The 27,713-nt window shown below is 38.9% G+C and overlaps 2 protein-coding genes across 6 annotated transcripts; one reads left to right on the plus strand and one right to left on the minus strand.

Moving 5' to 3' along the window:
• Positions 1–10,340: 10,340 nt before the first annotated feature.
• Positions 10,341–16,482, plus strand: zgc:158260 (uncharacterized protein LOC571389 homolog). 3 transcript variants are annotated; one of them, XM_051422822.1, is made up of 5 exons: positions 10,341–10,484; positions 13,718–14,036; positions 14,197–14,378; positions 14,472–14,638; positions 14,766–16,482. In XM_051422822.1, the coding sequence occupies exons 1-5, from the start codon at positions 10,450–10,452 to the stop codon at positions 14,786–14,788; spliced, it is 726 nt and encodes a 241-aa protein (XP_051278782.1). In that variant the 5' UTR covers positions 10,341–10,449; the 3' UTR covers positions 14,789–16,482. The 3 variants fall into 3 exon arrangements, with proteins under 3 accessions (XP_051278782.1, XP_051278780.1, XP_051278781.1); XM_051422820.1 differs by having other exon boundaries at positions 10,348–10,484; positions 14,472–14,628; XM_051422821.1 differs by having other exon boundaries at positions 10,349–10,484; positions 14,197–14,354; positions 14,472–14,628.
• Positions 15,958–27,620, minus strand: LOC127376172 (coiled-coil domain-containing protein 158-like). 3 transcript variants are annotated; one of them, XM_051422818.1, is made up of 23 exons: positions 27,217–27,620; positions 27,056–27,113; positions 26,769–26,917; positions 26,255–26,442; positions 26,036–26,145; positions 25,635–25,956; positions 25,479–25,534; positions 24,498–24,608; positions 24,276–24,357; positions 23,832–23,951; positions 22,186–22,401; positions 21,811–22,047; positions 21,522–21,690; positions 20,457–20,609; positions 19,931–20,043; positions 19,231–19,389; positions 18,635–18,727; positions 18,299–18,418; positions 17,718–17,881; positions 17,374–17,436; positions 17,128–17,195; positions 16,484–16,646; positions 15,958–16,046 (listed from the first exon to the last, which is right to left on the minus strand). In XM_051422818.1, exons 1-22 carry the CDS (start codon positions 27,311–27,313, stop codon positions 16,525–16,527), a joined length of 2,970 nt encoding a protein of 989 aa, XP_051278778.1. In that variant the 5' UTR covers positions 27,314–27,620; the 3' UTR covers positions 15,958–16,046; positions 16,484–16,524. The 3 variants fall into 3 exon arrangements, with proteins under 3 accessions (XP_051278778.1, XP_051278777.1, XP_051278776.1); XM_051422817.1 differs by having other exon boundaries at positions 17,374–17,433; positions 18,299–18,421; XM_051422816.1 differs by having other exon boundaries at positions 18,299–18,421.
• Between the last annotated feature and the right edge of the window lie 93 nt (positions 27,621–27,713).

Below are 27,713 nucleotides of genomic sequence, written 5' to 3' on the forward strand. Positions count from 1 at the left end.
TGAAACTTTTGTTGGCGTTAAATAACTTAAAAGAGCTTGATTTAGAGTTTGTATTTAAACTGCTGCTGTACTGCTGTGATGGTATTTAGAGTTACCAGCATGTATGAGCTTGCTATACACAACATGCAACATCCACCAGGACTGTGAATGAATTAGCAGGAGCATGCTTACACACACACACACACACGGTAGTAGTATTACACCTGGAGATTTCTCTAATGCGCTTACAGGGATTTGTGTGTGTGTGTGTGTGTGTGTGTGTGTGTGTGTGTGTGTGTGTGTGTGTAAATGTACAATGTTGAGGGAAATTATTACAAAACAATGTCACTTTAATCATTTAAAACTTTTGCATCACATCACTACACACACACATGAAATATGTTAGGGCTGTGGACATCCGTTACCTTTTATAAGGATCCGCTATCTCGCCTCATCGTGTCTCCTTAAATAAGCTCAGCTTGTACATAGATAATGAGCCATTCAAGCAACCAACGATCGTTGACGCGAGCCCTTTGTCTGCGAGGCTCGAGCTCTCATTGGCTGCCGGCCTCCCGGACCACTTTCTCGAGACCACCCCCCCGGCGTGCTGATTGGTCAGAAGCTGGTGAGTCCGATGTTGAATTTGATCGACTGATTTCGGGGCGGGGCTCCTTTAAAGGGGGAACCGACGGCGCGATGCTGACAGAAAGTGGATGTTCAGCGGCTGCTGCGGAGCCCGCTTAAACCACAGAAGATGTTGTAGTGGAAGAACAGGGGGAAAAATGGATGATTAATGGCCTGCATTATGTTCATCATGAGGCAAACGACCACTAAATATTGACAAACATAAATTACATGTACACAAGCTATAAAGTCCTCTGTGGGGGGGGGAGTTTTAACTGTCAACAGCACTGTTGACAAAACGGAGTTTAACCTTGACAGAAGGGGTTGAACTGAGACAGATTTTACAGTGTTTTCTGCCACCAAAACTATTGAGTGAAATATGCCTGCATGCTGAACTCGTTCTCCACACAGGATGCTGCAGTGATGTGAATTGACATTTCTTTGTTGGGGAAGTGACAGAGCTCAGTTAAAAGCAGGGGTTGCATTGGATTTCCTGTTCCTGAATTTAATGAGTATCTGCCAACCAAATCCAATCCGATATCTGAGTTTGTTTCTTACTTCATATTGCAGCTGGACAGCACACTTGACACAACAGTAACATTTTATTAAAGGCCCAGGCTGTTGCCACAAAATGTTCTGCCAAAGCTGCAACCGTTAGGGGTTATTTTATAAGAAAGATTGTCTGTGTTTTGTGTTTTGTCCGAGCTCGTCTCATCGGTTTGAAGAAAGGCTGATGTCATGTATTTCTGTGCACCACTTAGCACTTAGCAACATTTCAATCCAAACGCGATGAGTTGTGGGGATGTTCCTCATCTTTCCAGGCTGTTGCCAGTCAAAGCTGGTCAAACCACACGTACACAGTCCCAATGAGTTTTTGAGTGGTAAACTACTGATGAATAACAACAATGGGACATTTATTTATTTATTTATTCCTATGTAGGAGGGTTGTGGGGGGCTTTTACAAGTATGTGCACTGGGGCCTGTTAATAATCCCTCCATGTGCAGCAGTCATATCAAATATAAATGTGAGTATAAGCAGTATGGAATCTGTGTGTCATTCCTTATTTGCAAATACACTATAATCTATAATATTTCAATGGTAACAGAGATGGTGTAAATTCTCAATGTGACGGTAATGACATTAACTTTGCAGCCACACTCGAAAAACTCAATTTGTTTCACCACAGAAAACACAGATCTGTGCTATGCAGCATTTGGCTGCTGGTTGGACATTTTTGGTCCAGTGAATATTGATTTTTGATCAAATGTATCTGTGTTCATTTTTCACTATGATTTGGTTCCAGCAGCAGCAGGAACAGTAGTACAGGGATACTTTGTTCACAACTGTAAACGGCAAACGTAAGGATATGCAGTTCAGATTTCTCTGAATGGGGAAAATGCAGATTTAGTAGCATAAAATCCAGAGTTGCACCAGTGGGCTTGTAGCTGTTGAAGCCACTCTGAAAAAGCTGTGGAAAATGAACGTCAGCTGCATGTTTCACACCTCCACATACCATCAGTTCTTCACAACGTCAAGCTCATGAGTGTGTTAACAGAATTTGGGTCAAAATACAATCAAGTTTAAATATCACAAAAGGTCAAAGGTGACATTTCTCTGGATTCTTTGATGCCTTTTGGATTCTGCGGCACTCGAAGCATGTAACTGGTGCACAGCTAAAACAGGACGCTGGGGAACCGTGAGCCACCACCGTCCTTGTTTACAGACAACACCAGCTGCTTATGTCAAGAACAGGTTTTTACCCAGAATTCTAGTGGATGAGTTGCCAGTTCAGCTACCAGGGTGGACATGAGATGAGAGGGTTGGTGAAATCTGCCTCCACTCCCCAGTCATTCCCAGTTTAACCCAACCCATTGACTGTTTGGTGTTTGGTCAAGATGTTAGGATACATCCTGCTATAAAATGCTTTATGAGCAGTAATGGACAAAGGTAAGGTGAGCACGGTCATTCAGCTGCCTCTTTCATAATGCATTCATAAATAAAGTAGGACAAAAGACTACAAATTTTCCTCAGGAAGTTATATACATCATATTGTTTGATGTTGCTTAGTGGAAGGAACTGTCTGGGTTGGACTTTTAACATTAATGATATTGAGTGTTACAGCATTGTGCTAAGGCGTATGGCAATCCCAGAGGATGGGGGCTGCAGGAGGGGGGCGGCATCTGTTCAAACAAGAGAAGTAAAAAATGCTAAAGAAAATCATCAGGGGGGAAGGATAACAGTCAAGTAATGCAGCAACATTGTTTCTGCCAAAAGAAAGGGTGGGAGGGTGAAGAGGGGTAAAACAGTTCAACCTTTGTAATGGTCTCTTTTTATGTTTGGTCAGCAGAGCGACACTGATTTTTTTTTTCTTCTGTTTTTCTGTTGTTGGCCTTGTTGGACGCTGAAGACGCTCGGCTTTGAAGGTCTACACAAAGCTATTTGATGACTAGAGATTGTTTTTTATGTGAATATCTCTATGTAAAGCATCATAAAAGGGGTTCATAGCGAGAATAAGGGAAGCGTTCATACATACCACAACAAGGAGACTTTTATCCAGAGGCTAAATAATTTTGGACAAGTTCTTCGAACGAGTGTCTGTTGTCCCCACAAATCATTCGTTGTTCTCCGACACATTTTACCCCCCACCCAAAAACTGAGACCAATAGCTTTTGGTTTGCACTTTGAAGACACTGCTAAAGTGCAAATGTGGCTCAACAGCAACGCACATTTATTTGGACACAAATGTCCTTTCATGAGTTTGGAAGAGAAAGTATTCTCTGAATGTTTCACACATTCTGCACAGTCAGCTTTTCAGAGTTGTGCGTGATAACCGTGCAAAATGGTTTATGTGCTAACTCGTGGACTTTACTTCACATTGTGTTTAGGAGTAATTTAAGGTCGCCATTCTCACACACCCAACAATTACAATAAGAGTTCAAATGGGAGTCAGTTACTCACTAGCTGTGGTTAATTTTCACTTGGTGAACAATTTGTTATCTAGTCAACGTTGACTGCAGACACACAGTCATAACTGAGCAGTAAATCCTGTTTGAGGTTTGAAGGGTGGATTCACTGATGTGTACTTTGCAGAGGAAAAATATAAATGTAAACTTTAAACTGTTAAATAAGATATCAAATAACACACGCAGTATGCAAACAATGATTCACCTATCCTTCAAATTGCAATTTGTTTTACTGTACAAATAATACTGCCGACACCCTGGCTCACAAAGCTATCAGAGGTTCTCAGTTTGTGTATCAACGTGGCAACAAGGATGAACAGGTGTGTTTTAATTATGACAAATAGAAAGAACAAGAGTTTACAGCTATGCTAGCGGTCCATGAGGCTGTGCTAACATCAAGTCACAGGATCACCAAAGATATTACAATTCATCCTAAGGGGGACATGAATGTAGCACATTGAACGGCAACCAGAGTGACCAAGATATTACACAAAAAACCCACAAATATCAACATCATGGTGGCACAAGAGAAAAGTAAGATTTGTTGACTATTTCACTCTGGATCAACCAACTGTAAAGCATGTAAAAAAAGGCAAATTTAAACATTTTAAGGCAAACATCATCCTCCACTTTGAAATAAACTTCTTAGAAACTTCTACAGCCATTAGGTTTAAAACTCTATTAACTTTAAATGTTGCAGTTACGGGAAAATCCTATCAACTTTGTTATAGAAACGCTGTCAAACCCCGTGTTTAAAGCAGGCAACAACATGGCAATCATGTACAAATCATGGAAGCTTTTCTAAAACATAACATTTTGGAGGAGTATTTATACTCAACAGCAACAATCTACTGTCTGTAAGATGAAAAACATGTGAACCGCATCGCTCACAGTCACATTCCATCATCTGTCCTCCCTATCTGCAGCTCCCTCCTTATATCAACGTAACAGAAACAACATTAACTCTTTCTGTAAATACTGCTTGACATGGTAAGCGGTGTCCTCTATCCGACGGGGCAGCACCACGGTGGAGCCTGGTACCAAGCATTAAGTCACGGTACGTTCGAGGCTGAGACAGTCTTTGTAAGGCCAGAGACTGATATACAGGCCTAGTTGTGGGAGTGGAGACTTGTGAGGAGTGGCAGACCTTTTCACTGGAGGTGATTAATGCAAACTGAGCCATTAAGTGCTATGGGAAGAGTACACTACAAAGAATTTATTTCTGGGTTAATCCATTCCTTGTTCTCCTTGGAGAGGATCACAGCGACCGAAAACTTGCTGTGTTGTAGCAGACAAAAGAAATGAGATTGGTGTGGCATAAAGAAAAAGCAGTGACTAGTTTGTGGCCCCTTTGTCATGTTTCAGATGTCTATTAATGCGTTTCCATCCACGTGTTTTATGTGCGTTTTCAACTTTTTAAGCTTGGCGGAGGTAGAAAAGTTGGTGTATCAATAAAAACAAAAGTGCAATGGAAACTTTGCAAATAAACATGACATACATAAAGCATTTGACTTAAAATGTCCACTGAAGCTTCTGCTCCACTGAAATGCTAAAATGTGCTACAGACAAAAACATGACATTGGTGTAGACCCATAAGGTAACTGTAACGATCCTCGAATTAATGCAGAAAAACATAAAAGTCACATTTACATCATGGTTTCCACATTGTTGCTCATTTAAGGTTTGACCCGTGCTCTTTTAATTACGCAATTTTGCTTTGCATTCTTCTTCTGTAATGGTTTAATGGCACCTGACTGCAGAAGATGCCCCACAAACTGTTTATCTTGATGTGCCTAAATACTTATATTCACATAAACCGTGTTAAATGGAGTTTGGATATAAAGATGAGTTATGAGTGGTTTTTAGTTCTACCAAAGAGTTATCTCCCCTCTAATCCTCTTAGATTGTTTCATTTAAATAACTTGGAGGCATTCTCAAAATATTCACAAAAAACAAAAAAGACTGAAGGGAAGTCCAAAAAATAACCTTTTTTTTCCAGGAATTGCCAAACTAATCATCTCATGACTCCACAAATGTTTTTTTCGACCCTTTGAAAGCACCAAACCCCTAAGTTGGGAACAGCTACTAAATGACCTACCTGTATGGTGGTGAAAGTAATGAAATCAGCTCCACCTTGACCAGCTACAACCGTAAAGTTCTTCTTTCAGTATGCATTAATGCATTAGTATTAACTAAAAATGTGATACATACTAATATATCGGTTTTTTGAGGGACAGATTTTAAATGCAGGAGTTGTAATGGAGTATTTTTACATTGTGGTATTGGTGACCAACCATTAAGATGTTTCTTTGTCATTGTATGTATTGTATATGCTTTCTCGTGTCATGACTTTCTTGTTTATTTACTCAACAGCGGGTTAAGTGATGGACTGACCATATAAACCCTTTGTTCACCTAGGCGTGGTTCGTTTCCCACCATTCACCTAATGTGTTTTGTAACAGGAGACAGCAACTCATTGTTCCCACATATAGCAACAAAATGTTAATTTAAGAATTCAAGGAGGACTTGCTGTCACACCACATTACAATGACAGAAAAATCAAGTCATCGAGCTCAATAACAACATATTTTGGAAACATGTAATGCATTCATAATTTAAATTTTTCATAGTGACCCAGCTTAGCCCTGCAGTCCCCAGGCTTGTGAGGAGAGTTATGCAACAATATATGCATTGTAGTCTGACACAGACAATTTAGTTTCACTCACTTAAATGTGAAGTGAAAACTGAGGTTGCAAGATGAACTCTGGCTTTGTGAGTTTAGACCACGTAAGCAATGAATAATGGCATTTGGAGCTTTAAACTATATTATTTCTTTTTTAAAAAGAAGAAATAGTGGCCGAAATGGAAAACATGAAAAAGAAAAAATGGCAACAATTTTGATAAATGATGAATTGTTCCAGTTATTTTTTAAGTAGAAATGGCATACATTCACTGGATTCAGCTTCTCAAATGTGAAAATGTTCAGCTTTTCTCTGTTATTTATAATTGTAGACTGAATATCTTTGGCTTTTGGATGGCTGGTGGGACAAAATAAGTAATTTGAAAATATTATCTTAGGCTCTTGGAAACTTTGATGTGCTTTAATTTTACCTAAATTTTAATAGATGTATTGGGACACAGACCTATTGAAAAAAAGGATTTGATTAACATAGCCAGAGGTAAGGGTAACAAAAAGAACTAAAACAAACACAAAATGACAAAAACAGAATAACTGTGGAAATAATATAAAAATAGTCTCGCCAAATATTATTTATATTCTAAATGAAATTTTTATGGCAAACTGTTTCCATTCAAGGTAAAACCTTCTAAAAAGTTATTACTCAAAATATGGGCTTTATTCACTAGGCCCTTGACACTGAAGAAGAGGGAAACTATTGTGCCACACTTCTATTGCATCCTGTACAGGTAGCGTGTTCAGGAGCTTTGTACATCCTCTCTGGTGTATTGTTTTCTACAGTTCATCCTAGAGGCAGTAAAAGACCAGTAAAAATAAAATAAACTCCTTTTCCCTGGAAAGCCAGCATGCTGCCAACCCCTCTGATTTTACCAGAAACAAAAACATTTCCTGTTTAATAAATCAGTTTCCCTCAATTGTACTTATCCTGTTGATTAGAAGTAGAAAGTCTCTGGAGGAAAATTAATACTGTCCTGTTGCCTTGTTGTGCCTAAATAAAAATAAAAGAATGCACGTCACATCAAATAAACAACCAAGTGACTTCCCTTTACTTACTCTTTTGGGATGGGAAAAACGTAATAGTACTGAAAAGATTTATCTAAATTGTTTCAATCAGCATCCTTTAGGATATGTTTGTAATTGTTATCATTTCACAAATTCTGCACAGATCTGATATCAGCAAACACAATGCCTTAAATTGTGTGTAATACAGTAGATACGGTTGGCCACATCCTAATATTTACTTTCGGATTTTTTATTTTTTTTTCCAAAGGGGCTGAGCTTTCCCAAGTCAGACCATCTTCATGCAACCATTTAGAGAGCTGTTTGTAGACAATGACCAATGACAGAGGTGTTGTATTTCAATATTTAAAGGTCAGGATGGTGAGAAGGAAATCCTTCTGAAGTGGAAATACAGGTGCAATATGAAGAACTTGGCAGTACATGTGAGGCGTTTCCTCACTGCGGTCAAGTAGATGGATGAGAAAATGAGACCACGTATGAAAATAAAACTATGCATAAACTGATGTAGAGCTTCTTGTGAGCATGCAAGCAGTATAACTGCTGTCAGATAAAAAAAAATGCATCTAAAAATGTAAACTTTTCAGGAGCTAAAAAGCTTCCTTGTGTATAGCTAGCCCACCGTGTGTTTGAGTTTATCCAGGCAGGAATAAATCACTTTTATTGGCCAGAGGATGGAAGAATTTTCAAATTGCTCAAAAGGTAGTGCTTTTAATGTGAGGTAAAACATGAAAGAGTTATACGTTATCCCATTTAGTTTTCTGGTACTTCAATGGCAACAGCAGGCCCAAGCTGGCAGTTTCACAGTGAGGAAAAACACACTGAAAGGTTAAGATGTCAACGTATAAAATATATCCCAATACGGGGGGTCTGGTTTTTACATATGATGAAGGTTTAAAAACAGAACCAACAAATTCAGGACATCCGCAGACCAGGAAGGAGAAAGAAAACACCTAATCTGACATTTGGCCTTTGCAGGTCACCGATATATCACCCAGTCTGACATAGGTATGTTGGAGAAAGCTGTTAAAGCACTTTGTTGGGAGCAACAGAGTCACATGAGGGAAGTTCCACCTTCAGTCCAAAGCTGGAAATTCCTCAGAGAAATAGCGCTATACCAGTGCAACATGGTCATGACTACATTATCCATTCATAGAGCCGTGTTGCTGCTGCATCCTGTCAGCGCCTCAGAGCAGTCCTGTGACAGCACGAGGAATCTATAGGCAAGAGGAAGAGGCTCAGGGCAACTGGAGTGAAAAACAAATCCATTCACAGTCTAAACAAGCTCCATAGATCTTAGTGAAGGCTGAAGTTGCTGGCATCGGAATACAGGAACAGCTTTTACTGGATTTTAATGGTTGCTTTGTGACCAACAAAGACGAGCAACGGAAGTCATATATAAAATCATACAAATATTGCTCTTATTAAAAGTTATTAGTACTTGTTTTCAACACTGTCTTTAATCCAGTAAGAACTCAACAGGTGCTGCTGCTTTAAATACTCCTCCAACAACAGGATCTTGTAGGCTAATTATGCAAAAATTATTAGTGAGAATATATACTGAGTATAAATCTCACATGTGTATTCAAATGTCACTGTTTTATGGCTGCATTCAAGCTGGCTGTGTCGCTGGCAAACAAACTGACATGGCGCATTAGACAGTTCACTGACTTCATTGAAACTGTTTACTAAGTTAGTTTGTTGCTATAAATAGGGTTTATCAGCGTTGAAAGAGGGGAAACAGTAGTCCCTCTGTCCCAGCAGTGCTTTCCTTAGTGTATGAACAGCAGGAGAGTCCGGGGACCGAACTCGGGCTAATTAGCTAATTTATCAGCCCTGAAGGGAATGGCATGTGATTAAATCCAGTCAACAACAATCACTTTCTATACAAGAGAAGTTGTCATGATTTTCCAGAATCTTGTGAGAAGTAAATATCAGTTCTGGTAAACTAAGAAAAAGACTTGCAGGTAGTTTATCCTTGGTCGGTAGAATAGGACTAAACACATTACTCGAGTATAATTAGAGTTTTTATCCATTTCCATTTTATTGTACTTGGCACAAAAAAAATTATACTTACACTTTTCTTTGACAGCTACAGTTTGCAAATTAAGATTTTGCAATGCATGTAACAAAACATATAATCATGATATAACATTGCATGCTCTGAAATAGTACACAAAAGTAAATAAAGCAGGTAAAATGAGACTGCTAGATTCTTCTTTAGAACACATGAGTACATTTGGCTGATAATACTAATTCATTTATCTGTGGAGTATATTTACATTGAGGTATTAATTAAGTAGATGACTTAAATACTGCTGAAATTAAGTTCTTAACAACTGTGATCACGTCTGATGGTTGCATAGGCTCAGGATCAGGACGGCATAACCTAAACTGAAAATCCTCTGACAAGGAGAGCCCCCTAGTGCTCAGATACACAGGATCCATGCAGAGGAATTCTGACTCATTTTTATGGCCGAAGCTTTTATGAATGTGCTCCTGGCTTGTACACTCATTCTGTAAGATGATATAAAAGCTAGGCTTGCCTACAGAACTACACTGTCTGTTTCTTTATTTATATATAATAGTAAATGTCACTCAAACAACACAAAAGCTGTAACTAAATAATTTAACACTATGCATACCAGATTGGACTGTAACACATGTACTAATTAAATACAATAAACTTTATCAGTGTATTTATAATACTTGTATTTAAGTAAAATGTTGAATGCAGGGCTTTTACCTGAAGTGGAGAATTTTCAGTCACCTTTAGTCAAGTATCTAAATACTATTTTTACCCCTGAATAGCTCCACTCATACTGTCAACTGTGTGTCTTGGCTGTATTGGGCTACGCTATATAAGGTCCACACATACCCGGCATAGTAGAAGAATAACAATGATTAGAATTGAAGCACCTATTTTTAGGGTAATGAATATCCCTTAACAAGATGTGTTAGTGCCTGCCAATACAAGCTGTAAAGATAGTGCTTGAGCAATTCATTTACTGTAAAATGATTGTTTATTGTCTTCTCGTTTCTCTTGAAGCTCAACCCGATCCTCCACTGTTGCCATAGTTACCAAGTAACAAACTAGCATACTTGGGAAAGATCAGGAGCCAGACTTTTGCTTTCTACAATTGATTAAAAAATACTGATTACAAGGGATGGAGACTAAAAACACACGGCCCATTTTTCCTTGGTGAGTGAGATTTAACCTCTTTATTTTGGGGGCTTAACATAATGGAGTATTTCTTCATTAGCAGTCGAGTTTTTTATGGTTTGTAACTTAGTGAAGGTAGATAATTTACCATTTACCATAATTTAACATACTTTAAGTATTCTGCAGAAAGTCCCCTTTCAGAGTCTGTTATTAGTGGAAAGTGACTATGTACATTAACTCATGCACTTCGAGATGCTTCTAATGTACCTACTCAATTTTATGCAACTTTATGTTTTTATTCCACATCTCAGAAAGAAATATTGCAATTTTTACTCCACATTTATCAGACAACTATAGCCATTAGTTACTTTAAAATTAATATTTTACATATAAAACATGACAAGTTTATAAAATATAATGCATTAATGAAAAATAAAATACAAAACTGTATAAAGAAGTTAAATTTAGTCAAATGCTGCTTATGTGTTAATGCATCACTAATAATATTCCAATAATATAGCCTATAAATAATTATCAATCTGGAAGGGGCCATTTTGCTCAATGAATACTTTTACTTTTGCTACTTTAATTACATTTTGCTGCTAATAATTTTGTACTTTTAAATCTTGAAAGTGGGTATGTTACCTTATTAGATATGATTACTTTTTCCACTGGTGTAACAACGGCTTAACGTAAACATTAATTTGACCGAATTTTAACCTACTTGGTGTACTTTTTGGGTTTCATTTATAACATTGCATCATATTATATAAACTGAATATATACATTTTATTTTTAAGATCTTATAAGAATAAGAAGAGTCTTATTCAGTCACCAACTACAGATGTGGAGATGGCGGAGTAAGAAGTACACAGTTTCCCTCTGAAATGCAGTTGAGTGGAGGTAGAAATGAACATAAACATTCAAGGAGAGCACAAGTACCTCCTCCACCTTTAGAGCTACTCTGTCTGTTTGCTCCCCTTAACTGAACCAGCCTGAGGACAGAGAAATAGAGGGAAATGAGGGGAGGTGAGAAATACTTCAGATAATTCAGAGGAGTAGTAAAAGGGAGAAGGGAGAGGCAGAAATAGATAAGACAAACATTAACTAAAGGCATACAGAGACTGAATGAAAATGGTCACTGAGCTGCTTCATTTAGACCCACACTACATGGTATAGACTGATGCATTTCTCTGTTGAGAAGAGGGGATGCAACTGGACACCTCCCCCTATTATCAGCTTGCTGCTAGGCAGAGAGGCAGTGTCAAAGAGACTACAACAACTGAAATACACTGTCAGTATGTTGAACTCCAAAAGAACACAAAAGAAAGTGCCGTCAAACCAGAAGCACTATCAACAAAAATGAAGATGACTGAAATAGGATTGGATAAAATACTCGGTAAATTTATATCACAGTATCATCTGTTTTGTTGTACTAAATTTCCAACTAATTCTAATTCTGTTTCTAAAATTTCTAGACCAACTGATAAAAATAATAACCATATGATTGTTTGTTTTTGCCTTACAAATTAGGCTACTTTTCATCACATTCATGCAAAAATAATTTAAAAATTCAATCATACCATTAAACAGTCCTGTAATTCAAAATAAGGTTTGCCTTTCATGTAATATTTTCTTTCAGTATCAACCTGCTTTGTAGTTAATGCACATAACACATGCATACATCCACGATTAGTTACAAGCTTAATTGTGATGGCAAGATAGTAAGCAAAGGAAGGAATGGTTCAAAAATCACTTCAGTCAAGGCTCCAAATGTGAATTACTCCGAAGAGAAGCGTGGACCAGGAGTGCCCCTTTCCACCAAATTGGCTCTAGTTCTTGAATTGGTTCTGTTCAGGTCTCAACAACAGTCAACCAAAAATAATGTTTTTATTAGGAATAAACCTGCCTGAACTGTCCATAGCTGAAGGTCAGCCTACTCTGCTATATTTTAACATGGGTCGCATGGTCGTACTCGAAGAGCCTAATATTCTGTCAGGTGAAAGTTTGAGAAACACTGGCCAAACACGCCTAAAGATCTGAAAGGGATAGAGACCTTGATGTAAACAGTACAGCAAAATCTCTGTATGTCGTCATTTTGCCCAACTCATGATGATTTTAGGATCTTGTACAATTGACAGTGGTTGTACAAAACATATGCATCCCACACATTCTGTGAAAAAATCTATATTAGTGATCAGCAACAAAAAGTAAAAAACAAAATCTTCTCCCCAACTTAACAAAACTTGGATATGGTTTGTGGTCAGTACAGTACACCTGCAGCAACTAATCCTCCCTTTGCAAAGCTTACAAAGTTCAACTTCCAGCAGAGAACCAGTATTTCATTAGAGATTGTAACTTAATCAGGTGGAATCAGGTAAAAGAGCAGAAGACTACTTCAGTTTCTCTCAGGAAGAAACAGCAACACTTGGCCTGAGTTCAGACTGTGATGCTGCAAAATATGATATCACAATGAACTACAGTAGGCTTCGCTTATGAAAGCTGTCCAAGTTTAGAAAGATGGATAAGAGTGTTCAAGTGGGGAAATGTTTTTATAGGCTCATCAAATCCAAACACAAAGAGAACATCATGCACAGTATCAGATCCCAACAGAATAAACCCAGTTGTGAAACAACATGAAAGTATCCTGAATTATTATCAGGCCCTCGATAGAGAATATAAATTGTCTTATCATCTCCTTTTTGTCAGAGATGCAACACAGCGACTGATCTTCACTAAGTACAGGCTGAGTGTCCAACTGGCAAAACATAAAGGAGGATATAAAAAGACTCGGAGAGCAACGTGCAAGTGGTTGAAACAGAGACGCACATTCTGCTCAAATATGAAAAAGTGCAGTGCTGCTTATGGTACGTGAAGTAAAAACCAGTTCTCCTACTTCAACCTTTCAAAAGGAGAAACAGCTCCTTTTTCAGTCAGATATATCTGGTGACCTCCTCAAAATGAAAGGATAATGAGTCTCAGCTGCTCTCTGTTGGCCATTTACATTACATTATGTTATTATATGTCTGCTTGTAATAATTGTTGATACAGTGTGTGACATAATTCCTAGAGAACATAACTGTGGTGCTCAGTAGCAACAATACAGTGACCTTATTACACTGTTTTGTGCCTTGAGGCACGGCTATATTTCTACAGGATACATAGTTGCTACTGCAGCTTATTTATAAAGTATCCTTAACCACCATTATCTTTACTGGTATCTATATTGTTTCATGAACTTCTGAACTCTATCTTCATTTGTTAATCCTCAGGTACAAGGAGAGGTTGCAGACCAAGGATCTAAAAACCGCAAACAAGATTTTAGTAAACACGAGCCTCGATGACTTCAGTGATTGCTCGTCAGTCTTGTTCGGGGCCAACAGAGGTGTCTCACCGGTCATTCTCCGTGGCACTCCAAATCCCAACTCCAGTCAAAAACCTAGAAAGTGCATCTCTAAAGAGCATGCATGCTTCTCAAAGCAGATGATCCAAAAGCAGATTCGCAGAGAATATGTGTCTTCTGTAGAGGAAAAACTCAAGCAGCATCCTCTAGCTATGTATCCATTCTATAAGGATCACATCACACCAGAGGTAAGTGGAGATGACAGCAGTCTGGACTGCCAAGCTGTAGTAACAACAATGAGGACCAGTATTAAACAATAAGGGCAGGCAGATGAATGAATTAAGTCTGAATGAAGCAGTTTAATATGTTTATCAACACATTTACAGAGTCTCTTTAATTTCTCTCCAGTTATTTGATAAGGTGGTATCGGTTTTGGACCCAGACATGTGCGTAAACAGTGCCTCTGCACTTTCTACGCCTACAGTAGACCATGTGGAGGAGGAAGATGAGGAAAACTGTAAAGAGCCAAGTAAGGAAGAAGTGGACAGAGAAAAACACAATAAAATGCAAGTATACTGGCAGTTTGATTGGTAGTATAAATATAATCTACATTACTTTGCAACAATATTTATACCTGATTATGGAAAATAAGCAACTTAATACACAATTCTTCTTTTTACAAGCCCCAATGATCAAACTCCAACTCCCAGGAATCCTTACATACTACAAATGAATGCAAATGGTATCAAGAAGGGCCAGACGATCAAAGTAAATCAACTGAGTGCCCATAAGGACATGAAAGAAGCTGCCAAACTTTTCAGCAAATGGTTTGCCTCTCCGGTAAGAGCAAGTGAGCAAGTTTTAGACATTAAAGAAGCTGAAAAGATAACATGAATGTTACAGTTTGTCAGACCTTCCTCAACAACCAATGTCATGTTAAAATGATGATACATAAGAATTATGTTTGACTCTTGCAGGACGAAGAGACCACTATTACTGAATCTGCCATACCTGGCAGTTTTGACATTGGCCCTCAAGACTCGTTCCTCACCAACTTCCTCCCTTCGAGTGGAGAACACCATCAGTGACACAAGAATGAAACCCTGTCATAGCCATAAATAGACAGGACGGTTAGGTTTCAAAAGCCTCTGAGACAAATAAGGTACAAAAAGACTAAAGTTCACCAAATCGTAAGCCCACAAATAGTACAATATAATCTTTGATGGCTGCTGGGTAGAAAAATCCAAGAACAAGGAGCTGGACTTTGATATCCCAAACAATGTTGATGACATCAGGACTACAGTATCATCTCAAGACAATTCATGTCCCCTTTGCAGCATATGAAGCAGTTGGTTTGTTGACAACATGAGGAGTTGAAACAGATGTATGTAACTTTAGCTGCCAGGAGTTATGTAATCCACAATAGACTTTCTAATGCCAAGGGTAAAAGGCAAAACTATACATTTAGAGCAGGGGTTTTAAAGGCTCAGCGTCTGGGTTCACAGCATTTGTATAGAGGAAATGCTCTTGAAACTGCACTGTAAAAAGACAAGAAAAAGGAGAAGTGCATCTAAAATATGTCTCACTGCAGTTTCTGAATAATCTCCTTACTGAAGAGGAAAAAACGAGCTTCAGCAGAGGTTTGGGTCTGTTTCGTAATGCAGTATAAGGGAACACGGATAATTAAGCACTGTGTGTACGCAGAGGGGGGCAGAGGTTTTATGTTTAATGGGTGCCTAAAATTAACTTGGCCAGCTAATATAAAGACTGCATTATAGGCCTTTTTCACAGCAGCCATTTTGACATGAAATAGTAGTGTAGCACAGGTTTTACCAATGATACTGATTATGGTTGAGTTCCATTTAGTGTCGCACAGCCTTTCCACTGAGCCAACATACACAACAGCAGCACGCTGACTCTAATTGAGCTGAATGGAAAGGAACATTAATTTGTATCACTGGCAACACCTGTGTTTACCCTACTATTTCATGTCAAAATGACTGCTGTGAAAATTGTCTATTGTCAGCTATTCCTTCCTATTTGTATCATACTTGTCTATACTGTGTGTACTACCATATATACAAATATGATACATATACAAAATCTAAATATTGTTGTTTTTTTTTTTGGCATGATTCCTGGTATGACATGACAACTCAAACACATCCATTTAAAGAAAAAAACTTTATTTATAAAATAAATTACAAAAATGCACCTGATTATAAAACCATCCTTGACAAGTTCATCTGGGGAGCTGTCTGAAAGACAAAAAACAACAACAATGAATTCTGAGAAAACTGTATTTAAAATGTTTATGAAAACTTTGATGCCTGTGAGCTGCTGAAGGACACGTGTAGCAGGGAACTTCTATTGGTGAAATGGATTTCAGTTGCCTCATTATATCTTCAGACTTGTGTGCTACAGTTAATCAATGTGAGAAAACATCTATCTGTCTTATCATTTGTTATTGATCAGCAGTAAATATTTGACTTTTGTGTCATTGTTATTCAGCTTATCCCTCTCCTCACAGTAATTAAGATCTAATTAATGTGTATTCTCTTAGTGTTTTATTCTAAAAAAAAAAAGAAAAAATAATGTAACTGCTTAGTTTATTAAAACACAATCTGTTATCATACCATCATATCTGCTGAAATAATAAACTGTATGTTTATGACGTACAATATTAACAACTTACTGAAGAGAGGAGCCAGCCTCGGGTCTGTTGTGTTGTGTCAGTCACTGTTGGCTGTTTGGGTCAGAGGTCAGGAGAGAGTGGACGGGTGACCTGCGGCCCAGGGACATTAGCTGTGGGGAGGAAATGTTCCTCGCTGCAGTCTTTGGACTCAATATAAAACAGCCTAGAAAAGTCATAACGTATGTGTTAAGATAATTCAACATTGATATTGGCAAAAAAAAATATTTGTTTGTAATTAATTGGTCTATTTTATGTAACGCTACGACTTATGGTTATTTTCATTTTTGAATAATCTGCTGATCATTTTCTCATATAATTGGTAGGTCTATAAAATGTCAGAAAATAGTGAAAAAAATTGCAGAAAAAACTCAAACAAAACAATTCCAATGACATAACAAAAGAGAAAGGTTAAAAATCCTCACATTTAAAAAAGAAAAGCTGGAACCGGAGAATATTTGCTAGTTTTGCTTAGAGAAGGCTTGAACAACTAATCAATTATTAAAATAGTTGATTGTTTTTCTGTTGGTTTAGTAATCGTTGGAGCTTTGATGTTGTACGGCAGATAAACACTGCATTTATGAAAGGAGTAACAACAAACTTTTGTTGGATTGCATGACAATGACGAAGTTGTTCTGAAAACTCACTCTCACTGGAGGATTTGTTGTTGATTATTTTCCCGTTCAGCTCAGCCGTCTTCAGGAAATGTGGCTTGCTGTAAACAGTGTATGCACAAACACACACACATTACAGGGCGTGTAGCACTTTGCAGCGCCTTGCATGTTGCATGAGGGGTAATAGGTCACGTGGGTGGATGGTGTGACCATCTCTTAGCCTCAAGGCAAGTCATGCTCAAACAAAACAAAACACTAAGGTTTGGGCTCGCTCCCTACCTGCCACAGGTTTTTCTTCTAAATCTGGAGCCAGCTTTTTCTTCTTCGGTCTTGTCAGTACTGCTGAAGTTGGCAGGGTTATATTAAAATACACAGTGAGACATTACACAAGAACATATTCAGTCATATCTGTTGTGTTATAGACCATAACAGATAACTTAAGGTACTAAGGAATTTCTTAACCTATACAAGGTCACAACAGCTTGTCTACTCTTTTTATGGTATATTAAAGTGAAACTGACTTCCTGCCCATTTAGTAGCATCACATGATTTTCAGATGTGACCTAAGCTAGCCTAAGAATGAAGCTAATCCTTGCAGTGTGTGGGAACGGAGCCAGACGTACAATGTGGTTCTGTGCACTCTCTCCGGCGCAGACCTCCTTCTGTGAGAGCTGCTGCCGGGAGCGCCGTTATCTGTGTGTGGTCTGTGGTTCTCCGATATCACCCCTCGCAGCTCTTTGACGAGAGACCTGAGCTCCCGGGCGGAGCTCTCCCGATGCCTCTTTGACTTCAGCAGGCCACAGGAAGAGAGAAGGGAGAAAGACAATGTCAATGCACTTCTGTGGTGATGTCAATATTATGAGTAGCTGATCTGACTAGCTTGCCTCTGAGAATATGAGACAATCTCACAAAATCTATTTCTGTGACAAGTTCATGCTTAAGTGAGTAAAAAAACACAGAACTGTAGTAGCACTATAAAATTGAGAAAAGAACCAAACAGTATTTCACCGCTGTGTTAAAATGATTTACCGTCAGGTTTCTCTCCTTGCTACAGGAATGTAATGACGTGTATGTTTTCGATTTAAAGGCCTAGCAGATGTGCTGAGTTTGTGTCTGTGCAGCCAAATAAACAATGATTCACACATGCACTTGATGGGCTGGAACCGTAGGAGATAGGCGAGATATAGGGAGTTCCTGACAGTACCGTGATCTGGGTGTTGGAGGCTTGCTGGGAGGAGGGTGGAGCAGTGAGTGCACATGGGGACGGGGAGTCCAGGTCAGATGGAGGTATATTCAGAGCCGTGTGCAAATTTTGACCTTGGAGCTCCTCCAGAGAAGATAAAAATGGTTGTAAGATTTGTTGAAGTGGAATTCTGGCTAGATTGAGACATTATTAGGCATGAAGAGAAAACAGCTAAGGAGCTTAGCATAAAGCATTGAAACTAAATATGGGTATATTTTCACACATATAGGCATACTGTGTATAGGGTGGTTAAGTCTTATTCCCTCTTATCAAAAGACTCTATGTAGTCAGCTCTACCTTCAAGTCCAGGGCATGATGGAGTTTCAGACGGAAAAACTCCTGCTCCTGCAGCTGGATGAAATCTTGACAGTCTGCGAAGCTCTCTGTCATCTTTGGGAGGATACAGAGCATATGAAGCAATAACACAATGATGAACACAAACAGACAGAACAAGAGAGATAAGTTTCTTTTTTTGACCCGAATACTGTATATAAACTTAAATTTTGGTTGAGTTCCAGTGGGAGAGATAAAGAGATGATTTAAGACGGTTGTTGATCATGAGCCAAACTTTCCTAACTGTATGATTAATAATAATAATAATAATAATAATAATAATTAATCATATTTTGGGCATTTTATGCTGTTATTAGACAGCGGGCAGTAAAGAGATGAGAGTAAATGGTTAAACGGGGGAAGGAAATGTAACAACCCGCTAACTGGACACAAACCCGGGACGTTACGGTTCGTAGACAACACTTTAATCTCGACGCCACCATGAAACCAAACCATGTACTTTAAAATATTTCAGTGTGTACTGTCTTGACTTGACTCTCAATGCCAGGTATCATTTGGTGGTTACATATTGACAAGAATAAAGTGTAAATGAGCAGCACCTTGTGAAGGATTGCCTCCAGCTGGTCGATGCGATCCCTTAACTGTTTATCTTTGGAGCGAAGGGCCTCCAGCTCATTGCCAAGTTGTCTCTTCTCCTCTCTGACGAAGTTGAGTTCTTGGAGCTGACGCTGGTGCTCCAGGCTTTGGTAGCGCTTCTCCTGAAAGGGATAGGAAGAGTCCACAAAGAAAATGGAACAAATGGTGTGGATGAAATTCATTTGAATCTATCATTTGGTGGGATTGAGCAAAGTGGTCTCAATCCTTGTCTTGTCCAAGACCAAGAAAAAAACCCTAAAATGAAGTAACTGTTGAGTGGTCACTGGTCACTGTTTTATTTTTACCTGAGTCAGTGCCCAATTTATAACTGGAAGATTTTCAATGGTCATTAATGAGAGTCTTACAAAGTTAGCAGGTTATATTTTTCTTACTGATTTGGACCATATGATGTCCACGAGGTAAGGCAGTCAGAAAAAAACAGCACCAGTTTCTTGTGTTAAGTCCATTACATCCTATTTATTTTGGCTTACTGATACGTGCAGCCAATGTTCAAACAAAAAATGAAGGAAAAATAAAATCACATTAATATTTCAAAAAGTTATAAAAGTTTATGTAACACAAAACGGTTTTACATCAACGGATCAAAAGATCTAAATTTCAGTTGACTGATCCAGATAAACACTGGTACACTAAGTTTTTCACCTGGTACAGCTTCTCCATAGTCTCCTCTAAATGTTGGATTTTGCCCTGCAGGGAGTCAATCTGCTCTCTCCGGGCTGTAATCTTCTCCTGCATATCCATGGCAACTCGGAGGCCTGAGGTAGAGACAAACCAACCCAAAGCCAGACAGATAGACAGACAGAGGGCAGGGAGGTAATTAAGCGAGAAAGAACATCATGCACATAATATATAAAGAACATAAATCACAGAGCTTTAATCTTGGACAGGCTTTGCACCTATCATAGATACTGTATGTTCATATTTCTCAGATGATATATCTCAGACTGGAATGCAGCAGAGGAGGATATCTAATATTCACAATTTAACTGAACTATCCTAATTGCCTTTTGTGCAAGAGTTGACGGCATTCCAGATTTCATTACGATCCAAAGTAAATCACTGGTATCTGTCTACTTGATCACACATTTGATGTAAATCAGAGGAATTTTCTCAGATGTTTCTTTGTACATGAGATCTTCTAATTAAGCCTCAGTTTAAATTATCTGACCGTGTCCATCAGCTCCTTCCAAGGTCTTCAGGGTTCTCCTGACCTGGTCCAACTCATCATGGGCGTCCCTTAGCTGACTCTGAAGCCTCAGCACCACACCCTCGTTCTCCTCGTTCTTACAGCGGTGGAGCTGTTGCAGCTGCTTGTGCTCCTCTGAAATTGTGCCCGCACAAACACATGCGTTACATCCGCAGAGAGAAGCACACTTTAACACATAAGCAAACACACGCAACAATAGAAGGGCTTGGTTGACAGTAAAAACATACCAAAAATGGTTCTTTGTTTTTTAACACAGCAGGACAAGGAGATCATTTGATTTGGCAAAGAAACTGTGGGAGCTGAACTCTTTCTAGAAACAGCTCTGTGTAATTCCTGGTGAATGAAAGCGGTTTAGTTTGCTGTTTGGAGATTTAAAAAGTCCTACAGGTCACTATGGTTATTTTTCTTCTTATAGTATGGTAAACGTCCACATGAAATACTACATTATGTGCAAATTAATAAACACATGAGATTTTTTGATCCATGTGGACAACCCACGAACATTGTGGTGGAAAACTAATTCATAACTCATTTTATTCTCTGCTGTCCTTCATCGCGATTTCAAGTTCCAGATTCAGATTTGATTAGAATTGAGGATCGAGCTTTGGACAATGGTTTGCACTTTCTGTATATATTTCCAAAGCATGGAGTAGGAGGAAAATATGATAGACAGAAGAATTGGTATGAGCTGTTGCATAAATCTTTACTTGGGTTATGTTTGTTTATATTAGTATATGATGTTTAAATGTGTATTTATGTGAGGCTGTTTGCATATATTTATTTAATTGTTGGACATCTCCTGGAACACTATATGCATCCGGCTTAAATTTATATGAGGTTGAATTTGCTAGATGATTAATCCTTTGAGGTCATGTAAACAACCAGACACCAAAATAAAATGACTTATCCATTCAGTCATTATTATAGTGAGCAAGATATAAGTTTGTTTTCATAACCATAGTGTTGTTTATATGACGGATATTGGTTGTGTGTGTGGTGATTCATATTCAGTACAGCTCAACTCACTAGTGAAGGTGAGTAACTGCACATGGTGGAGCTCCAGCTGGGTGGTGAGTTGCTGCTTCTCCAGAGTTTCCTCCTGGACGCACTGACGTAGCTCAGCAACAGAGGCCTGCAGCCGCTGCTTCTCATGCTCTGCAGCAGCCAGGTCCGTCTTGTGCTGGTCTAACTCAGCCTAATCAGCATATGGCACAAAATGAAGGAAGAGAGAGAAAGAGTGTGAGGATAGGGATGATACAAGTTTACTTCAGTGATCTAATCATATGTCAGTTCAATTTTCTGCCATGCCCTTTACCCTGAGCTGCTGAACCTCCAGCTTGTGCTGGTTTAACTGGTTGCTAAGGAGGCTGCTCTCCTGGTGAAGGTTGTCAATGGTGTGGCTGTGCTGCACAGTCATCTGGATGCCGCTCTCCATCTGCAGCCTCAGAATATCTATCATCTTCTCTCGGTCATCCAGCTTCAGCCTCAGTGTCTCTCTGTCTGCCTGCAGGGTCTGGTACCGACTCTGAGCCTCTTCCAACCTGGCAAGAGCCTGGAAAAATCAGTTAATTCCAATGAGCCATTAAAAAGAACAGGCAGTTGTCCTCATGGTTTATATATAATCTAAATGGTTGATGTTTTAAAAGCCCACATACACACAAATCCACACATGCTTTCCATCGTTTATTACCTGCTGAGCTTCTTGCTGCCTGAGCTGGTGTTCTTTGGTTTTCTCCTCCAGGAGTTCCTGGGATTTCCTCCCCTCCTGGACCCTTTGCTCCAGCAGGGCCTGCAAGCAGGTTTTCTCCTCCCCACCTCTGCGAAGCTGCTCCCTGGCTGCCTCCAGCTGTCCTCTCAGGGCCTTTACCTCCTCCTGGAGCTCACACTGCTGCTGCTTACCGCACCTCTAGAGGATAAAGCAGGAGGCACAGTGGGTTGACTGTGTTTAAAGGGACAAAAAAATAATAATCTTTTGACAGTGTGAAGAAATATGATCTCAATGATCTCTGTGTTTTCTGAACAGTTACACCTGTCCTACACGTTCAGGAGACAGTGAAGTCAGTCAAGTGGTAAAATGCCACCAAAATGAACAGGAGCGAATGAACTTGGACTTTAGAACAAGAACAAAATGTACTTTGGATTGAGAGATCAATGGGTAGCTAAAGCTCCAAAAGGTTTCTGTGTCTTTTTTTTAAATGTGCTGACCCCATTTTCCTACAGTGCCAACAAAGAACTATATTTTGGTCATTATGAAAAGAGAAGGAAGTTTGAACATTGCCCAATCCTAATGTCAAGGTACACATTAGGGCTGGGGATATAGCCTGCCAAATGGACAACTTGTGCACTAGTTTATGCAGCATCAGTAACTGCACTTGAATGGGCAATATGGGGCTTCATTCATTGATGGCCTGTAACTAGTGACAGCCGATTATCTGGCATTTTGAGATCATTGGCACAAGGCAGATAGACAAAAAATGTCTTCAGACAGATCTACAGGCAGCCTTGTCACTTGCATTCTAAATATTGGCAGCAGCCAGTGAAAAACCCATATCGGTCGACCGCTGCCTATAACTGCACAAACCAACTCACTAGTTAACTAGTGGATTTTTCAAAGATATTATCCCTATTGTCTAATTATAGTACACATACACTGCTTCATTGGTGTATACATATACATATAGCATCAGAGCAAGGATGGACCAGACCTTAACATTACCACATCTAGAACCTGCCCCTAGACCCTGGCCTTCTACTGTTGGCATTAAATTAGACCCTAAGGACCAAAGGGGCAAAATGTAATTTGTTAAGAGACAGAGCATCTGTCATTTACGTTTCTTGCCCATTTTCACATTTCTACTGAGAAAAAAGTGCACATGTATATATACACAGACTTTTTATATTCTATTGTATATAGGTTCATATTTTATTTTAGTTTTGTTGTATTTTATTCTATTTTCTTTACTGTTTGTACAACATTCCTTTGTGCGGCTGTGTCAATTTGAATTTCCCCTATGGGTTATCAATAAAGGAACATCTTATCTTATCTTAAATGTATAGTGGACCTTATTAGGACAGGCAGTATAGCCTCAGTTAAGAAAACAAGCAAAACCCATCCCCTAACCAGAACCTCTATTTGAGCCTTTCAATCCTCTTTCCACCAGTGTCTCAAGCTGTTTCACCAGCAGATTACACACCTCCACCTCTTTAAGTCGCTCCATCATCAAGTTCCATTCAAATTACATCATTTAATGTCAACTTTACACTTCAGTTTCCACCTTAAACAGTGTTTTTTTTATGTAAAGATGCTGGTTTCACATTCATGGTTTGCTGCAGCACCTGAAGTTGGCCAAGCTGGGACTGAAGCTCATCTGCCTGTTGTAAAGATCGCTCCCTCTCTATGTGGGCGGCCACCAGCTGGGACTGAGCCTCAACGAGCTGCTGCTCCAGACGACAAACCTAATGTCACAAGTCACATTAAAAATATTTTAGTTTTCATCCTGGCATAGGCAGTACCTGCATGTTCTGGTCTTGTCCACATTCATTACACTGATAATGGTGTTTGGAATTTAAAACCGGCACGATCTTGGAGAAGTTAACATGTTGGCTGATGTGTTTGTCTAATCTCTAAGCCACTTTGACACTCTCTTAACATCTAATGAAGTGGATACATTCACATTATTATTCTTCAAATCTTTATTATTATTATAATTATTATAACTATTATTATTGCTTACATTATAATATATTATACTCAGAGTATTACTGTACATTCTTCCTTACCTTTTCTTTATGTCCAGAGAGGGTTGACTCAAGTTCCCTGACCTGACACTGGTGCAGCGATGTCTGTCGCTCTGCAAGTTTCCTGGGCACAGAAATTAAACATATTTTTTAGCACACACACATTTATTCAGAAACATTGTCTGATCATTTAAGTAAGAGGCCTTTGACTGGAAATGCTCTTAGAAAAAAACAGGCACTAAATGATTTGGGAACAATACTTACTTTAGCAACTCCAACTTGACACTTAAGCTGACACTGTTGTTTTTTGATGAGCTCAGTTTGTCAGTCAACAGCGCCATCTCCTGGCCAAGACTTACAATCAGTTCTTCCATTCTAGGATAGAACAAAAACAAAACACTGTGATTGCAATATGATTTGTGATTATGTGGGAATTCTCTTTATGCATCACACATTTTTTCACTAACTAAATAATTAAAATTATGACGGTGTGACATTTTTGGGGGTCTGTACCAAACACACATATTTTCTTAAAACTGGAGAACAAGATCTGTAGGCCAGAACATCTCTTTAGAACTACAGTACTTCATTATAATGCTGTTTTGTCACACATCTGCGATGTGCATATTGTTTCTGCAATGTGCATATTGTGCAGGCCTACAATAACTTAATTTGGTCGTGAGAACACTTGCTCTTGTGGTCTGTTGCTTGTAACACTAAGAAGACTTACTGGTTAGGAAATACTCCATGACTGATGGTTAACAGGTGAAACCCCATGACAGCCTATGTACACCTGCATGTCCTATTCTAAGCAATGAATTTTGCTACTACTTGATCCAGATGTGACATAAATTTTGCTAAACCAAACTATGCATACGACCGTATTATAAGAATAGAAACAAAATATAAAAATTTTAATAATAGGAACACTTCTTATGATTTTAATATGCAAAAACTTTAAAACGTACGAAATTAACTCTTATTTCCACTGTTGATTCATTTGATGATTATTTTCTCAATTACTTGACAAATTGTTAGTCAGTAAAACGTCAAAAATATTGAAAAATACAATGTATAATTTACAGTTAAGTCCAAGGTGAAGTCATAAAATTTCTTGTTTTATGCGAACCAACCAAAAACCTCAAGAAATGACAACAAAACAATGAATCTATTATGAAAAAAGTTGCTGATTTATTACTGACTAAATAATTAGTCAATTAATCGTTGCAGCACTATATTAAATACCTTTCTTTTTCCTTATTTACTCCGCTGCATTCTTCGCTCCCCAGATGTTCCTTTGACTGCCATAAAACAGATAAAATCAGACATGATAGGATGAAAGGTATAAGTCTAGGACTGAAGTACACTGACTATGATCTGTAACTGATATATAGTACTTACCAAAAAAAGTCTCTCCTGTATCTTCTCTGTCTCTTCGTTTAAATCCTCAGTTAACTTAGCAGCCGGGGATAGCTGTCTTGAACCAGTGGCACCATTAGGGCTGGTGATGGCATTGTCTCTGCATTGTTTCTCATTCGATATCAGTGAAGAGTAAATCTCCTTTACATTTCGTTCCAGTGTCTCTACTTTCCTGTTAAGCGCCAACGCCTCATCCTCTGTCTCCTGCAGCTTCTGGTCCCCAGCCCTTTTGATGTTTTGGAGCTCCTCCAACATGCACAGCATCTTTTCCATCTGACCAACGTGTTTCCTCGAATCCTTCAATCTACAAATAAAAAGATCTGTGTGTCAAAGTGATTTTAAACACTTTCTTTGTAGAAGTGAAATTGTATCAGTGTGTTCACCTGAGGTCAGACAGGGTGTCCTTCTCCATCTGGACTTTATGCAACTCACTCTGCATGTTCGTGATGGCTTCGTCAAAAGTGAATGTCTCTTGTTTGGGCTGATCATGCATCTGTGTTTGAGAGGGTAACATAACAAATTACATAGAGAAAGCATTACCAATTCAGTCATTCAGACAGCATCAAACTGATAAGATTCATATTTGAAATAAAAGTATGAACCTTGTTGAGCTGCAAGTCAGACAGCTGTTGCAGACAGTCACCGATTGCATTTTCCAACACCTCCCCTCCAGGAGCGCTGGCATCTCTTTTGGCCAACCCTTGGTTTAAACTATTCAGATCACAAAGCAGGGGTTGAGTCCCTACCTGCTGGTGAGTTAAAACACTGGTGGAATCCCTGGGTGAGTCATCTGCCAAAAGAGCAAAGGACATTATAAACATACTGTGTATGTTATCAAAGTTAAGGGTTGGTGAAACAGTTACATAGGCTGTGCTTCTGCTTATCTTGAAATATTAAGATATTTTGTGTTTTTCCCTTACATATCTGTTATTTAGATAACAACTTTTTCTGCGATTCAACTTTCAGCTTTACAACTGTGGATGGTTTTAAGTCACAATGTGGGTGTTGTGAAAAGTAAAACAAATAAGCCCTTACTTAACACATAGTTATATAGTTATTCATCTGCCTGGCTACTGCAACAAAAACAACATTTTAGATGATGATGTTTGTACTCACAGACATTAAGCCTGTGGCTGTGGCAGCTTTGTCCAGGTGGGCTGTGGATACCATATTTGCAGCCAAGCCTCTCCAAGGTTAGTTTGGTTGCATTTTCCACCTCCTCCTGAAGCCTCTGGGTTTCCTTGGTGCGCCTGTCAAGCTCCTCACTGTAAAAACATAAAAAATAGTTAACAGGTTATCCAAGAAAATTATTTTTTTCTGTTAATGTGGACATTTTTGGTTAGTTAAGTTCGGCATTTTGGCATTGCATGAAATCAGAAGGCGTGCTAGCTCGCCTACAGTACCTCAACTCCTCCAGTGTCAGGCTGTTAAATCTCAGCCGAAGACAGGCATCCTGGGTCTCTGTAAAGAAAGTTGAACCGCAAAAGATGTTCACAAAACTGTCCTTTAGGTAAGTTAGTACCCCTACATTAACATTAGTTAACTTATGTTACCTGTAACTTACCAGTTGTCCCTGCTGCTGCTGCTGGTAACTTTAGTTCTGTATGGTTGGGTAAAAACTCAATACTCTGAGGATCAGAGGACGGAGACCCCAAAGACATCTCTGTTCACATAAGTAGTCAAGCTGTCGATGTAACGTTAACTATTAAACAGTAAAGTCAAGTATCTTAGCTAGGTTAAGCAACTAGCTAGCTAGGAAGTTGTCGTTAAACGTAAACTAACGTTTCATCACCATGGAAACAGCATCCGTAGCTAGCGTTCTGAAATCAATAATTTGTCGTTTTTTAGCGCTAATAGTTCACTTAGTTAACATTGTCTGTCTGGCTAAGTTAGTCGGATGTTTGGTTAACTAAAGCTGACAATGAAACGATAGGAAAAGTAACGTTAGCGCCGACACTTTGAAATAATCCGTCAACATCCGCTTTTTCCTACAGTTCAGTATGACGTAGAGGCATTTTCAGCGGTGCATGATGGTCATTGTCGTTTACGTGCAGATCAGGG

This window comes from Dicentrarchus labrax, unplaced genomic scaffold, assembly GCF_905237075.1.
Source record: "Dicentrarchus labrax unplaced genomic scaffold, dlabrax2021, whole genome shotgun sequence".
Lineage (NCBI taxonomy): Eukaryota > Metazoa > Chordata > Actinopteri > Moronidae > Dicentrarchus > Dicentrarchus labrax.